This window comes from Chroicocephalus ridibundus, chromosome 4 (assembly GCF_963924245.1).
Source record: "Chroicocephalus ridibundus chromosome 4, bChrRid1.1, whole genome shotgun sequence".
Lineage (NCBI taxonomy): Eukaryota > Metazoa > Chordata > Aves > Charadriiformes > Laridae > Chroicocephalus > Chroicocephalus ridibundus.
The window spans coordinates 64003491-64020584 of NC_086287.1; the positions used below are offsets into that span (position 1 = coordinate 64003491).

A 17094-nucleotide genomic window follows, 5' to 3' on the forward strand; every position below is an offset into this window, starting at 1 on the left:
TGAGGAGTACACTGGAGAGCTTGCTAAGTATTCAAATGGTCTGATGGTCTATTTTAGCTTCGCTTTTCCCCCTGAAAAAAATAATCTATTAAGGGCATCTAATACACTGGACTGTTAAAACACCAACTGTAAATGACAAGGACCCTCCTAATTAAAGATACCTTTTGTAACTGCTTACTGGAATGTGCATGAAGTTTTTTTCCTTGCCCCACAGTGGAGGGTTTCACTCAATCACATACCGTTCCTACTAGCGGATACAGGAATCCAGCACCAACACTGGCCCGAATGTCTCGGATCGGCAGAATAAAACCTGTAGGTGCTCCTTTTTGTTCAGGGTCATGAGACAACGATAAGTGAGTTTTAGCCATGCAGATTGGCAGGTTTCCAAATCCCTGGGGAAGGCAATGAAGAGAGAGAAAGAGGAGAGAAACAAGTGAAAAACCAGTAACTTTTTATGTACACAAATCTAATTGCTCTATTCTGCCATTCTCTGCAGACATCAGACATTCTATCAGGACATTTTATTCCTCACCAACTGCCTCACCCACAGCCTGTCGGATCCGTCGACCATTCTGCATCCCCATTCCTTCTCTCTCAAACTCTTTCTCTGCCCCCACTACCTATTAAAGAAAGAACTACCATGGCCCCCAGCACATCCAACTGACGAAAAAAAATTAACGATATGGAAGTGTTACACATACAACCTTGATAGCTAACTCACTTTCTACCCTCTTCCCAAAATGTTAATTTAAACACATCAGAACTAAAGTTCTTGTTCAGCTGAGGTCAGTTATTTAGAAATGTCTGATCAATATAATTGCAGGTCACAAGGAAGTAGCAATTACGTAGCTATGGTATTTTGATAGACATGTAAAGGAATATACAAGAACCACAAAAGTGAGAAACTATATATACCAGCAGTAAACAGACTGCAAAAGCAAAATTGTTCCAGCACACTGTAAACAAAGAATAGCTAGTTCTCACATTGCTCTTCTCTTCAAAGCCCTTTACAGACCTTCATTAATGCAGAAACAAGTAAATTCACAAGAGCACCTTGCTAGAGAAGAGTAAAAGCAATGCAAAAACCAGAAAGTATCTAATTCAATAACGAGATGCCAGGTTCAAAACTTATAAAAGTAGACGTTTTTTCCACAAGAAGTATTGTTATCACCTGTGGAACCCTTTCCTCAACATAATTACGACTGTCAAAAATCCATATGGATTCAAAGATTAAAAAAAAAAAATAAATCATGAGAGACTATTTAGCACCAGTCTGACCACTTCTAGTTCCCTAATTCCCAAATTGCTGAAGGATTGGAGAGTACAGTAAAGAAAGACCACTGAATCCCCCCGGCTCTTCTCTCCCCATATGCTATCGTAGATATGCTACTGGGCCAGATGAGTTCTGTCTTCTCCACTAGAAGCCAGGGCCAGTTTCTCCCTCCCCATACCACCTCCTCTTCCTCCTCTGCCATAGCAGCATCCAATGAGTCCTGGACAAGGAGATGATTTGAGTCGTGATTCCCTTCACATGCAGTTTGAACACCACGGCTCAATATGAACATTGCAAATAAAAAGCACCACTGGTATCAGGTGATGTGGGAAAACTCACTTGCTTAGTGTACAAGGTGACTTTCTCCTGTGCTTCTGGAAGTAGCTCAATGTCACTTGCCCCGTAGATCTGCTGTGCAATAAGCCTGATCTTATCTATAACAGGGAGCTATTAAAAAAAAAAAAAAGAAAAAAAAAAAGAGAGAGGCAAGAAGTGTGGCCAAACTACAAAGAGCCATAACATCAGAGCAGCTTCACAATCCTTCATATGTGTTGCACAATGCCCATCTGCAGATACAACAGCTATTCCCACTTGCTATAGAACAAAGCTATACAGTAATTTGAGGGTTTTCAGAACAGGTTATATTTATCTTGTTGCAGGTGTTTCTCAGGGTAAGAGGGCAAAACTAGTTTACTACAGTCAGAAACAAAAAGATACACAACAGTATTTCTTATAAGCTGTGCTTGCATGTTAATTACCCATGCTGCAAGAGGGACATCTTTATTTTTTCTGAATTCAAAGTGAAAAAGCGTACAAAAATAACTGGAGGGAATACAAGTTAATGGTTAAATAAAAGCACAAATAAAACAGGTTAAAGAAGAAAAATTGAAAGCATCTGTTAAAGAGCTAAAATAGATATAACAACATAGCTCTGTACCTCATTAAGTTCTTGAATAGGTGCTTGCTATTAAAGGAGGATTCTGGCCATAACCTGGGTGACAGTGACTTCATTACCTCCAAGTCATCTGTCGAATTTGCTTAAGTAAAAAGTCATTAGAAATACACACACATACACACACAAACTCTCTCTTCCACCCTGACCTGTGGCGTGACTCCATAAGCCTTACTTGCAGAGAAGAAAAGAAAAAAAAAAGTTAAAAATGGACAAATTCTGTTCCATAGTCCATTGTACAGATTCCCATCCTGAGCAACAAGTGCATCCAGAAGCTCTGCAGTAAGATAACAGGTTTGGTCAGGCTTGTTCCAGTCCATGCTCCAATAGGAATGCACGTGTCAAGCTCAAGAAGCAAACTCTCCCCTACCCTGGAACATGGCTGCCACAGCAGAAACCTGTTTGTGATTTCCAGCAGAGTCACAGCAGCATCTTCCAGGGTCAAAAGTAATCAGTATTTCACTTGGATAGTCAAAACAACAAGAAATGACCAACTAGGTCTTTGAGACCGGTGGAATAAACGTCACGTTCTAAAAGCAAATTTCTTCTCGGATTCCCAGAGCAGCCCTTCAGACAGCCTTCAGCAACTTAGGCTCGTGAAACCAACTGATCTCCACCTTACAAAATACCTCTGTAATACTGCAAGTTCTTACCTCCACATTATAGAGGAACCTGAAGTTGCTGGGGGTCTGTGATGCTCTCTGAACAGCTTTGGCCAGTGCAACTGCTCCTTTACCCCCCTCTGCCCAGTGAGTGCACTCCACAGCATCGAACGCTCCTGCTTCCTTTGCCAGTTGTACTACAAGGGCCAGTTCAGCCTTTGTATCTGTTCTGTAAGGAGAAAAGTTCGTGCGTTTGTACCAGAATGCAGACATAGTAAATGAACCGTTTGTTCTAACCATTTTTCACTCTTGTTGACAACATCCAAAAGCTGTCTAAAGAAACCACAGAATCCAGCCGTCAGGAAGCTGCAGAGGGGCTATCCACCACAGCCTGCTCCACCTTGGTGAAGGAAGCTACTCCACAGAGGAACACAGAGCAACAGGTAGCTCTGGCACAACGTGCAGAAACCCACGACTAACGACAGAGCCGCTTTTCAGGCTTTATGTTGTATCTGTCCTGTATCAGCAATACAACTCCTGTCTTCATAAGCAAACTCAAAAAGGCATTAGTATTGCTGATTTAGAGGTGCTGTATCATGTGTGCACAACAAGCTAAAAAACCATAACTGCTCTAAATCAGCCAACATGCATTTATTTCAGATGCAGAATCTTTAGCTGGCTACTCTGCTTCAACTGGCATCAGCTTTAACACACCAGTTCAAAGCCCTTCTGCTTGCATAAAAAGACCCCACACAGATTCTGTTTCCTGGGCAGTACAACGTGTAGAGCCCAAAATGCTTCTTAGCGGGATATAATTATTCCATGCAGGAGACCACTGAACATAGTGCTATCGACAGCACAGGCACCTCACCATCTATTGAGAGCTTAGATTCCACATCATCACAGGCACCTTTCGTCCACAGTAATTTGGCCAGTCAGGGTGTCAGTGATGGCAGGTAATAGTCACTGATCATAAAATCCTAAGCTAATTTAAACTAAGGAATGCATTTGAAATCACTAAGCAGAGCTCCCCTATTTATTCAGCATCTTCCAGCAATGCAAAATGCCACAAACAATGCATCAACAGTACCAAAAACAAGAGTTTGTGTTAAACATAGCATATAAAGTGCCACAATTCTATTCCCTTGCATCACTTACGTGTCCCAGCTCACTTACTTGAAAGCATTGACAGCCACTACTACTGGGACACCAAACATCCGTGCATTTTGGATTTGCTTGTTGAGGTTACTACAGCCTTTTGCCAACAGCTGAAGATTCTGTAAAGAAGACAGGAAGCACATTTTATCAGGGGCAGTGAAAATTTTGTTCCAAATCCACTACTTCCACAGCTAATGATAAAAATGTCCAAATGAGAATGAAACCACAAAGGCTGCTTTCTGAACAGGCCAGACCAGTGCACAGTCTTGGATGCAGCCCAGACTGCATCCAGACCAGTGTATGGTCTTGGATGGAAGACAGGAAAAGGAATGACTACTTCTAATGATCACTGGTTTCAGCTGCCAAGCCAAGGTAAGATAAGTCACTTTTTACAGGTTTTTTTTGTTATTCTTAGTAAGTTAATACTCATTAACTCCCCACAGTAAAGCCTCGTTTTCCTCTCTGACACATTCCTCTTTATGTATTAAATATCATTAGCAGTGAATTTCATGAAACTTGTTTGAAGTCCTGTGGCAAGAGCTTTTGGTTTACACACATTTACGTTTTGCAGCGTCAGAGACTATTCATGGAAATCCAGACATTTCATCCTTTCCTATGCAAAGAATAATCCATGCAGAAGCTCCACAAGTTAAAAAGCTGCAGCAAAGTAAACAGAGACAGACCAATTGTCCAAGCGTACATAACCATGCAAGGCATAAGGATAGAAGCTGAGATCTTCGTTCACTTTGCTCTCTGCTTGCAAAGGAGGAGAGGGAAATAAAACCAGAAACTGCTGCTAAGAATAAGAGAGTAGTTAGAGAGGCACTCTGAATATTTTCAGAGACAGTATTTCAGCCAAGAAATTACTCCATACTGAGAAGGTCTGGGGACACAGAATAGCTATTACTATGAAAAACTGAGCGCACAGACAATTGCGTGAGCTTAGGAGAAACAAAAAGGCTGTGAACACTGGCTAGGTCAAATACAACAAATGCTTGAGAGAGCAGAGCCAAAGTAACATCATTAAAAAAAAAAAAAAAAGGCAAGAAGAACATTACAGCTTGTATGAGGAAGCATTTCCCTGGCAGTTAAAGAAATGACACACACTAGCTATATCCAGGCACGCACTGCATGACAATATCATGCCATGACTGCAGTTAGTTGGTCAACTGTCACAAGAGTTAAAGGTTACCTCTTCTGTGTACTCCTTTGGTAAAGGTACTCCAGCAGTGACCTGGGAAACAAAGGAAAAAAGAAAAAAGATGGAACACCATAAGATTTTTATCCATGGCACCAATTCGTACTTGATTCTTATTAAATGGTGTCAAGATACAACATTCTATTCCAGGCTGATATTTTTTCTAAGAAAAAAATAAAAGGAAAAATAAAAGACTGCAAGATGCGCTCACAATACAACAAATGAGTTACTGTGGCAATATCACGAATGCCCCAGCATACAAGCACTTCATTAGGACAGTAAAACAATCAGGTATGTACCTATAACATACTACAGTGAAGCAGCTTACAAGCAACTGGGACATATGGATTCCTTTTACAACTGCAAATCTCAAAACAGTTACAAGCAGATCAAATATTACAGGGCTTTAAGTGACTGGAACAGAATAACAATAACAGCCCCTCATGCCTAAAGAAAACCTCGCCTAGTACTTACTGCAGGCCCTCCTCCGTGCATTTTCAGAGCTCGGACAGTAGCAACCAACACCACCACATGAGGTCGGAGACCAGAATAGCGGCACTTAATATTAAAGAATTTCTCCATGCCTATATCTGCACCAAATCCTGCTTCTGTAACTAGAGTAGGAATTAAAAGAAAAGAAGCTTGTGAGAGGTTGCTGGGTGGAGAAATCATGCTCTGATTATATAAATCAGAAGCTTCTTCCAAGACAAAAAAATTCCAAAGACAGTGATGATAGAAAAAAGACAGATCCCTCCCTGCAAAACAAACAAACAAAAAACAAAGAAAAAACCCACCCTACACACTTACCAACAAATCCCTCTTTACCCACAAGCTTCAGTGCTATTTTGTCTGCCAACACTGAAGAATTCCCATGTGCAATATTGGCAAAAGGTCCAGCATGAACAAACACTGGTGTTCCCTAGAAAAGGGGGGATGTGGGAGAGAGGAAGAGAAAATCAGAGGGTACAATTTAGCAAATCTGTAGCATTTCCAGAGCTAAGTACTATGGTACCTGAAGGTAAAGAAATATGCCTTTAGAAGACAGATCTTAAAGTCTTCTGATCAAATATTTGTTATCAGTAATACGGACTACAGGGCAAACAGGATTATAATAATCTGCACAAGTGGAGATATTAATCCGCTTAAGAAAAGGATGGCTAAATCCCAGCAACTCTTTGCCATTCTCCTGCATCCACATTTAGACTCCCAAAACGCTTCCTGCACTAAAGACAACAAAACAGAGACACAGCAGAGTTTAGTGCATTTCCTCGGGGTCATCCCACATGCCAATGGCAGACCTAGAAAGAAGCTAGCCTTCTTCCCTAGCCCTGAACCTTAGGTAGGAAACCACAGGAAATCTCCAACTCTAAACCAAGTAACCCCACGCTAATTGTGATGAACAAACTGTACCGGTTGATTCTTGGCTCTGAGAACACACATATAGCAAGTCATCCGTACTCACCTCTAGTGTTTGCATGAGGTTTGGCTTAACAGTATCTTTCATCAAGACAGCCAGAGCACCAGTCACTCCCTAAAAGAAAAAAGGGCAATTAGTTTCCAGACGTACCGAGACTTTGAGACAGTTCCTATGCAGTATCAAGGCACTGCTTTTGTCCTGGTGAGCTTTCAGGACCAGAACCAGCAGTTGCTCCAGATATAACTAACCCTAGTGAGGCAGAATATGACCTTTACATCCTCGAAAGAGGATCTACGGTTTCTGCTTGGTGCAGCCTCTTGGTTGGGACCTTGCTTGGCCATCACTTTGTAGTGTGTTTGTAATTGGTAGAAGGCATAAAAAACAAATTGCTGTTTCAATGCTGTAACAAGGTTAGTAAACAACCGCAGTGACAGAGTAACTCTTAGGTACGTGCGGTTTACTGTAGACCATTCAGTGGCGCAAAGCAGGGAGTTTTTGAGGACAGTCGTTACACATGTTCAAATACTGGACCACACTCATCACCCTGATAACTCAACTGTAGCATTACTGTCCTTCTTTTGCGATATCTAAACATACTAAGGAGTTTAAAGTTATGCCTATGTCCATGTTTTTGGGTTTTGCAGGTAGATCTGTCTTGGACTTTTGCCTTCCTCATTTCAGCAACTAGGCTCTACATACTGGCCTTAAAAACACCATAACAAGCTGCTACCTTCTGGCCAAGTGATTTGTGTAGAAATAACTTTTAAAGTGAACCTCTGTGCTCGTGAGAAAGACCAGGCTGACATCGTGAAAGGCAAAAACTGGAGCCCAGGTTTCCCCTAAGGTGCAGCAATATACGCTGCTCCAATTCTGCTTCCCGCAAAGTGAAGGCTTGCATTTTATCCTCATCTGCTTTGGGAAAAGAAAATGGGGGTCTGGTCATCCTTGTGACTGACACAGTCCAGTAGAAACCAAAATTGGCTGTTACCCAGCACTTGCAAAAAATAGTGAGAATTGCTATCATAGGTACTGAGCCAAATGTTCACAACAGTCATGAAAACCTTGAACCATGATTTCTTTTTCTTCCTTTTTAATTTCAATTGGATTGCAGCACTCAATTATACGAAAGGTTTTTTTTTTAAGAGACATTCACTGCTTTGTTTCATTAGTTTCAATCTTGCCACATGAAAGCTTATTTAACATTTAACGGATAAGCTTTAAATTTCAGTCATCTCCAGAATAATGAAAACTACAGAGCAAGATTTCCACGATGTCACTCAGTGGCATATGAATAAATCCCATCTCTAAAAACCTGTAGTTGTTTTTTGATTCCACATTTCTTCCCAGTTTCTTTGCGCTTCCTGGTAGCACACTCATGACACTGGTCATATCACAGCAGAAGGACCCAGACATCTTATTGTGGCAGTCTGGTCTCTGCAATCACCACGTTTCTGCCTGCATGAGGAGTATGTAACACAGTCCTAACAGTGCAAGTCAATGGCCACCATCAGGACAAAAAAAAACCCCAACATTCAAGAGAACCTGTTGGACAGGTCTGATACCATCCCCCATTCCACAGTTGCAATGGAAAAAATTAAATATAACTAGTTTTAAAATAAAAAAAAGTTTAAAAATCTTGAGATGAAAGACTTCTATCACCTGGACTCTACAAAAAACAAAAGCAACTCCCTACCAAGCACCATTTGCCTCCACTGCTGATGGGCAGCAGGAGAGACTCCCCTTTTCCAGAACAGGGCTTAACTCAGGTACTTAAGGTTAAACTGGCAGCATGCTAACAGTAGGAATTAAAATCTCAAAGCTGCCTACAGAGCTTTGTCAAATGCCCTCCCTCATTCCCAACAAATGTCTCACATAAGGAAATTTACAGATAATTGGTTCCCAGCCTAGCCCTTTTTCTGCAAGGCCAGAGTCAGGCCACATTGCTATAATCTACTGTTTCTAAGGCTTACCCTGGGAGGAAGTAAAAGAAAACCACCAACCCAAACACACAAGAAAACAAAAAAAACCCCATAGCAAGAGACAGGTAAGCCTTAGTGCTGTATTCCACCTGGCCAGGATATCCTCCCTGTGGATTCTTACATCCTGCTGGAAAGGTTCATTCAGAAAATGCAAGACAAACCTCATTAATACCACATCATGTGAATTTGCAATACTCTTCTCTTTTGCAAAGCAGGCTGTGAAAAATCTACTATACAAGACAGCAGTAAGCACCAGCAACAGTCCTGAGCCTGTTCTCTGTCTTGAGGACAAGTGGCAGGACACAGTTCAAGTACAGGGCTCAATTCCCCTTTCCTTCTCCAAACAGCATTGCCATCTTCAAAGCATTTATTGGAAGAAGTGTCTGGGGCACAGGTTATTCTCCTGAAACCACACTGAAGCATCATTCGGGAGAGTGCCATTTGACATACTCCACAAACACACCAATAACTGTTGTATGGACGGGTGCAAGACAGCGCTGCCCCTTGCAACTGCTGCTTAGGACTGCTTTACATACTGTACTTTACATACGCATCACCAGCGCTAGTACATTCAGTATTTAATGCAGCGGAAACAGAGGATTTGTGTCCCTTGCCAAAGGCTGCCTTATGGAGACCTTGCACTTTTTACAAAGGGTTTGGCTTTTACAGCATTCGTAGTCTCCCAGAATAAGGCATTTCATCCTCTGTAATTAAATTTGCATGAGGCTTTTTTCCTGCTCAGTATTTTCCCTACTCAAGGGAACCTGAGAAACAGGATGGCCAGCAGGATGTGTTTTAAGTATTTCCTATTTGTAAATATGCTTTTTATCTAGAAGCCACCATGTATTTCCCCATCAATTCCTATGGCGCTAGCTTCAACTTGACACACGGCACATCACACAGGACCATTTGTCCCTGCCCAGGTCACATGCATATACACCCTCACTCTCTGGGTAAGGTGCTAGCCACAAGGAAGTAAAAAACCTTCATTAACTCCAGGGGATAAGATTTCATCTTTAATCTTCTATATGCTAAGCTCTTTACTGTACAGAACTGTCTCTATGCTTTTCAATCCAAGGACTTTCAGGAGTTATAGGAAAAAGAATTGAATGACTGTCTTACAAGGTCGTCTGTTGTAATTGGTTCTCCTCTCTTGCTGGAAGCTACTACCATTCTGCCCAGTCGCTTTTTCATATCATCCAACCCATCAGAGAGCGCTAGAACTGCCATGATTTCACTGCTCACCGTGATGTCAAACTGAGCCTGCAAGAGATGAATAAAGAACATGAACTCATCAAGATTCCCTAAAAGTAATTCTTACCTCTGTTAAATTCTTGAAACAAGGCAAATCATCACCATCATAACAAAAAAAAATTTAAAGATACAGACATACAGATATAAAAGAAATCCAAAACATTACTCTCAGAACATACTTCATTTCATTTGGCCATTTAAAACTGAATTTTTTTTTCTGCAAAATTAAGTAAAAACTACTTATTCCATTGCTATTACATGACTCTCTCCTGGCACATACTTTAGTGATTCATGTAATAATGCTTAACACTAACTAATTCTATTTTTGAAGACTGACTTTTCTAACTCATCTGACTATCACTAAACAGTAGAGTAAATGACCAAAAAAAAAAAAAAAATCAGATTTTATAGGAAATGAAGGACAGAATTCATCTGACATAACACAGACACTTCCATCAAAGCTAAGAAGCCTAGGGACATTTCAAGTCAATGGAAAGAAGCTTTTCTGAGAACAATTAATTTGAAGTATTAATTTGACAGTTACTTAAGGGAGGAGAGGAGTCACAGCCCAGATTGCCTGTTTTACTCTATTGATTATATAATAAATATAGACAACAAGCTCAGATACTGAGTCTAGTTTTGGCCACATACATCCCACCCAAAACATCTGCAATGGTGAAGATTAGCCATTGCCATGCATCATATTTACAGAGGGCATTTGTGTACCACTGTTATTATGCCACAGTCACGGAATCACGGAATCACGGAATCTTCAGAGTTGGAAGGGACCTCTAGAGATCATCTAGTCCAACTCCCCTGCTAAAGCAGGATTGCCTAAACCACATCCCTCAGGGCTGCATCCAGGCAGGTCTTGAAAGTCTCCAGAGAAGGGGACTCCACAACCTCCCTGGGCAGCCTGTTCCAGTGCTCTGTCACCCTCACCGTAAAGAAGTTTTTCCGTGTATTTGAACGGAACTTCCTATGTTCTAGCTTGTGCCCATTGCCCCTTGTCCTGTCACTGGGAACCATTGAAAAGAGCCTGGCTCCGTCCTCCTTAAACACACCCTTTAGATACTTGTAAACATTAATCAGGTCTCCCCTCAGCCTTCTCTTCTCCAGGCTAAAGAGTCCCAGCTCTCTCAGCCTTTCCTCATAAGGGAGGTGCTCCAGTCCCATAATCATCTTGGTTGCCCTACGCTGGACTCGCTCCAGTAGCTCCCTGTCCCTCTTGAACTGGGGAGCCCAAAACTGGACACAGTACTCCAGTTGTGGCCTCACCAGTGCAGAGTAGAGGGGGAGAATGACCTCCCTCGACCTACTGGCCACTGTCATCCCAGTTTGGGAAGTCAACATTCAGGAAAGAACAGGGAAGGAGGAAACAGACATAAAACTAAACACTGCACTGGTAGAAAAGTTAACTGCTCGGTTGAAGGGACTTTCTGCTTTCTCTTTAATGAGGCACTGGCCAAAGATGGAAATATCTGGCGTTACAGAAACTTGCTTTAGGACCACATTTTTCAAAGTACTTTTTAAAACATGCAAGAAAAGGAAACAATTACCGTTCGTGAGAAGCCTTTTTCTGTTGGAGACTGTCCAATAGTAATTTTCCTAAGGAACCTGTCATTTGTATCCAGTACTGCAACGAATACAGAGAGAAAGATGAGAGAGAAGTCACACCTATGCTCCATTACAAACACTCAGCTAGATCACCTATGAAGAGAGGGTGGCAGTTTGAGATACCATCCTCTCCTAAAGAATGGCAAGTGCTACTCAATGGGATTCTCCCCCAAAACTGAACTGCAACAAAGTTAAGATGCCGACAGTTACATGCAGACCTTGCACTGCATCCACAGGGAGCCTACCTCCTTCTGAGTGCATTAACCACAAGCCCAAAGCCTCTCTGAAAAGCAGAGCTGCTAGTATGATCCCAACTGCTTTTTCACCATCATCCGTCAATGTGAAATCAGGGAATTATTACAGCCGAAAAGAAATAAAATTATCACCTTATAGGTTAAGTGATAAAATGGTCAGATTCTATCACTTAGTGAGAGTAGTTTTACACAGCTCCATTAACTCAAATTACCTTGGAAACACAAACTATCGAATACTGGCTTAAACTTGCTGTTTCTTACTATCTGCTTTAAAAATTCTAAGTATTTTATAAAATATTTCCCATGAGGCAGACTACTTACCCTCATTACAAGTTATGAAACAAATTTTGGAGAATACATTTCACACTGTATTTTACTAAAAAGAAGGAAAAGTAATACTCGTGGGGTCTAAATCAGAAAAAAAAAAAAGTAGTCTTTATTTGAAATTTCTTTTACTAGTGAAATATTAAATCTACCAGACCAGAGACTGATCTTGCCTTCGGGTATCTCTAAAAACCTTCTAAAAATCCAGTCTTTAATTGCTGTCAGTCCCCAACAGATCAAGTGGGCAGATTAAAACTGAGTTTAATCCCAGAGCAGAACCCTCTCCTTGCTCACAGAGCTTTCTCAGCCAGGTTAAAAGGCTGTTGGCTACAGTTGCCAAACTCAACTCTCTCAGTGACTGACAAATCCAGAAAAACAAACTTGCACCAATTAGTGAAGTCTTAATCTTTGCGAATTTAGAGCAGATTCAAGGCCCTCCGTCAGACCTTTCAGAAATGGGATCCCAGCTGCAGGTATCTATCGCACCGAACTCTCAGGAGAGGCCAGCCCTGCCCCCTTTCCCAGGAAACACAGTTCCTGCTGCACTCGCAAACCCCTCTTTTGACACATATTTTGTTTCTTAATAATTCTTTCATTTAATGGCTCTTGTACCTCTTTGCCACGTTATGGTGCCTGGGTCAATGTCCAATCTCACAAATAAGTTTATTTCTTCCTTTGTCAAAGCCGTAGGATCAGTTTTGTTAATGCCCAATTTCTATGGGAGGAAAGGACAAATAAAAGAAAAAAAGGTATAATGAAAAGATTCACAGAAATGAGCCTTTCACTAGAGCAATGAGCCTTTGGCAGCAGCAGCTGCATATTCAGAAATAAGAAGGGGCTGCCTTTTTGGTGCCCCTTCTCCTAGACCCCACAACAACATAAGATGATCCATTATCAGTGTGTACCTGGAAGCAGAGCCTGCTGCTGGCCAGCTAGTAAAGGGCAAGGCAGACAATAGCGCTCATTAGGGCAGGCTGTCACCAAGCTTTGTACAAGGCATCTACGGAAAGAGTTAGAGAGAAAGCTCTGCAGTTTCTTACACGCCTTGTTCTAATCATTAGTCTCACATGCTTACATCCATTTCTCATTAGTTTGCCTAGGGTCACTGCACACAGCCATACGTATTTAAAGACACTGCTTTCAGCATGCTGGTTAAGCAGCACAAAGGAGGAATTAAACAATTCAGTCACAAGGCTGTCAGCATCCCAGAAAGCCGATCCTGAACATACTGAGAGGATGGGCAGTTTGCCAAGTTGCTTAATTGAGAGAAGAATTATCTCAAGAAGCCTCATACAAGCGCAAGCTTAGGAATGAGGAAAACGATTGAGTTGATCTATGAACGAGCAAGCTTTTTTTAATTAACTAGACAGGTAAGTCTTATTTTTCTCCAGAAGAACAGCAGGGAAGAAGAAAGTCTGTTTTCTTCCTCTTCAAGCACATCATTTAGAAAAATAAATACATAAACAAAAAATAAAAATAAAGACACTCTTTCTGGAATATTAGCATCCCGTTCACATCCCGACATTTAATAACCAGAAGAGCGGTTAGGGTAGAGTTCCCTCAACAGTCCATCAGGAACACCAAGCAATATGACATAGCTTCTTTGCTCAGCAGTGGAAGCAAACCACACACTCTTTAATGGTTGAGACATTATAGACAATTAATAAATGGAGAGTTTTAGCTTCCTAAGTAGTCTGACTATTGTTTCTGACCTCCAAATGGGCAACTGATCCAGCCTGAATATTGTACAAAGAGATTCGTCCTTTGAGCTTACCAGGCCCCAGGCTGTCCGCCTAGCCAGAAGGTCCAAGCCCAGTGCAAAACTATTCCTCTGTTAATCCTAGTTTTTGCAGAGGCCAGGGACACATACTAGTTCACATTAATTTCTGAGGATCAGATGAGCTGTGGCCTGCTCAGGGACTGCCACTCAATGACAGGGCCACTCATTTAACTGGAAATTCTTTTTCTGGGGAGGAGTGGGCAATGCAGGGCACAGGTATTTTTTTCCTTTTTGCCCTGTTTGCTCAATCCGGATAAGATGAAAAATTCTCTTATGTACTCTTTTTGCTGAATTTTATAAATTGTCTTTTTTGTGCTGCATTATCTACATAGCCATCACATGGGAACGACTCATCTCCAGATGTAACTGGGTGTAAGGTACAGACTGATTCTGGTCCTTTCTTAAACTGCATTAAGGACATTGAATTGACACTATTAATAAAGGGCACTAATCCCTTTGCCTCTTCCCACTGTGTTACTCATACAGCATATAATAAAGAGAATTACATCAATGATTCTTCCCCTTAGGGCTGCATCTCACCGTTTTCCGTGCTGTATGAAGAGCTAACACACTTCTGCACACTTTATGTGAAAAATAAGCGCCAGCAGAATGACCTTCAGGACAACGCAAGGGTTTCTGTAACCTATCTTTGCCTACATAAGGGATGAATAAGTGGAACAGAACCAGAAACCTATGTGAAACCTGTGAACTTACCTGTAGTCTTCGGATCTGAATGTCCGAGAACCTCCTAACACCATTGACAGAAGGCACCAAACGGTTGTAGAGAGCCTTGCAGAATGAAACAGGTAGGTAGTTAGCACTGCTGGCACACCTAAAACATCCTGTCCAAAGCAGGCTGGGCCCAAATACCTCATAAGAAAGGATCATACCTGGTCAGTCTGAGTTAGCTCATGGAATATACGCGCGTCGACAGCAGCAGCAACCAGGTTGTTGGCTGCAGTGATAGCATGGATGTCACCAGTGAGGTGAAGGTTAAACTAGAGGACACAAAACATATCAGTTACCTCATCCTGCTGCAATTTTCATTTATTTCAATTCATTGTAGACAGATGGAAAGAGAAGTATTAATAGCAACGTTAAAGTGGGTGAGGGTGGAGGGGGAGAGATTGCTCAGTGCAGTACGTGAAAGAGAGGAAAGAATTTCTCTAAAACAGAAAAATGCCTCCTCCACATTTACGTCATTTTACAAACTTACAGAATGAAGCTTCCAAATAAAAAGGTTTGTTTTTTTTTTTTTTTTTCCCGGGACAACAGTTCTCTCAGGTTCCTTGACACCTGAGAAGACCACCACATGGCACATCTGCATTGCTCCTCCTTCACCTTCTGACCCACTCTCATTATTTGCATAACTGGTTTCACACATACATTAGCTGAAGCTGCTGCTGCTCCCACAAAGGTATCTGAGATAAACTGAAACTAGCAACCTTGTGTAGTGCTAGCAGTAGAGCTGTGGTTGCACAGAGCTCTGCATAAGCTAACCACTCAAACACAGAGTATCGTAGGCAGAACTTGTAGACCTCGTACTACACAGTGACATTGCTAGTAGTTTTCTTGGTTCTATCTCATTAAAAGATAGTTTGAGTGGGCTTGTCTACATGAGTTATCTGGCTGCACTGTAGCTATACTGACAGAAGACTTGGGATATATAGCTTACGTGACAAACTTGCATTATGGCAGGGGAGTAAAAGATGTGGTTAAAACAATCCTTTTCCTCTGTAACAGAGCAGCAAAGAAGGAAGATGAAAAGGGGACATTAGAAAAGGTGGTATTACAGAAGACCTCATATGGTATCACTTCGTTGGAGCCTTACTACTGTGGTCTTAAAAACCAGATAGCTAAAAGCAGAATGGAGCTAGTCACATACTGATTATAAATCCTAATTAGAAAATGCTAATTGTTGCTTCCTTCTACATACATGCAAAACCAAGCAATTATTACCACCTTGGCTCTGCAGTATGAATTCAAAAGTTTTTCACTTGCTAATCTTTTCCTAGGATGAAAGCTTCATGCAGAAATATCCAATGATGTATCAAGATCATTACTGTAAATAGTGACTCCAGATACTTAGATTTTTAGGAGACATGCATCGAGTAAAACACCCCCACAAAACTATGTGTATTTATACCACCATGGGTCATACTTAAAGAAAGTCCTTTTCCAGCCAGTTTGGTTACAAGGGTGGGGCTGGTTCCCACTGCTGCACGCAGTCAAGTATTTTGGTTCTTATTAACACTCCCAAACAGGAGGAGATTATTTTCCCTGTCACATCTATCATTCACACATGTTCTTGGCACCTGACTAAATCAATATTCTGCCTCCTTAACATTTTTCTCTTTTATGGACTTGCTGCATCAATTGGAACGAACAGCCCTTTTGATCATTTCTGCTTTTCTTCCTAGAATTGCCCTGTGTCAATCTATAGTGCACAAGACAAAGGTAGAATTATACAGGCAATTACTTTGAGAATTGAGAGAAGCACGAGAGCACGTGCTACACGTGCCTTTCAATTCCCTGCCCCCAGACACAGGATTTTACTCGTTGCCAAGTCACGTTAGAAATATGCTGCAGTGCCAGTCCCCCACAGGCTGAGGTCTTGGCATTACTGATTCCCAATTTCCCTTTTCCCATTTCATGTTAGTAATCTGAAACACAAGTACACCAAAATAGCTCACAGAAAGAGTTGGTGACCACTGCTGCTAACAGAACTACTTAATAATCTTCCAAAACTTATTAAGTCATTATCATCTTCATTTCAGTGCTGGGAAAAAGAGGCACAGGATGTACTTTGCTCAAGGGTAGGCAGCAATTCAAAGGTAGAGAAGAACAACCGGGAATTCCAAGTTCTATCAAGTTCCCTGACCATGCAGGCACCCTTCCGAAAAAAACCAAAGATGTTTGTGTTTGTTCTTTTTTCTAAAATAATAAAAAAAAAAAAAAACAGTTTGCTGAAATCAAGCATCCAGTTCCTGGGAGCGCGACACTGGGCCATAAACAAAAAAGATTTCATAAGTTGTCTGAATTACCTCTTCCATGGGGATAACTTGACAATAGCCACCACCTGCTGCTCCACCTACAGAGAAACAATAGTCAAATCATCACAGAATCACGGAATGGTTCGGGTTGGAAGGGACCTTAAAGATCATCTAGTTCCAACCCCCCTGACATGGGCAGGGACACCTCCCACTAGACCAGGCTGCTCAAAGCCCCATCCAGCCTGGCCTTGAACACCTCCAGGGATGGGGCATCCACAGCTTCCCTGGGCAAC

At 41.6% G+C, this 17094-nt stretch overlaps 1 protein-coding gene across 1 annotated transcript in view; it reads right to left on the bottom strand.

The window, feature by feature from the left end:
- MTHFD1 (methylenetetrahydrofolate dehydrogenase, cyclohydrolase and formyltetrahydrofolate synthetase 1) overlaps positions 1-17094 on the bottom strand; it is a 48205-nt gene that overhangs the window by 5092 nt on the left and 26019 nt on the right. The window contains exons 13-26 of the mRNA XM_063333523.1: positions 16853-16899; positions 14699-14806; positions 14523-14597; positions 12641-12743; positions 11393-11469; positions 9702-9842; positions 6646-6714; positions 5991-6102; positions 5658-5797; positions 5178-5219; positions 4004-4104; positions 2879-3056; positions 1613-1720; positions 240-392 (exon numbers count right to left, since the gene is read on the bottom strand). Of these exons, the coding sequence (XP_063189593.1) occupies positions 240-392; positions 1613-1720; positions 2879-3056; positions 4004-4104; positions 5178-5219; positions 5658-5797; positions 5991-6102; positions 6646-6714; positions 9702-9842; positions 11393-11469; positions 12641-12743; positions 14523-14597; positions 14699-14806; positions 16853-16899 (1454 nt within the window). The remainder of the gene's footprint in view (positions 1-239; positions 393-1612; positions 1721-2878; positions 3057-4003; positions 4105-5177; positions 5220-5657; positions 5798-5990; positions 6103-6645; positions 6715-9701; positions 9843-11392; positions 11470-12640; positions 12744-14522; positions 14598-14698; positions 14807-16852; positions 16900-17094) is intronic.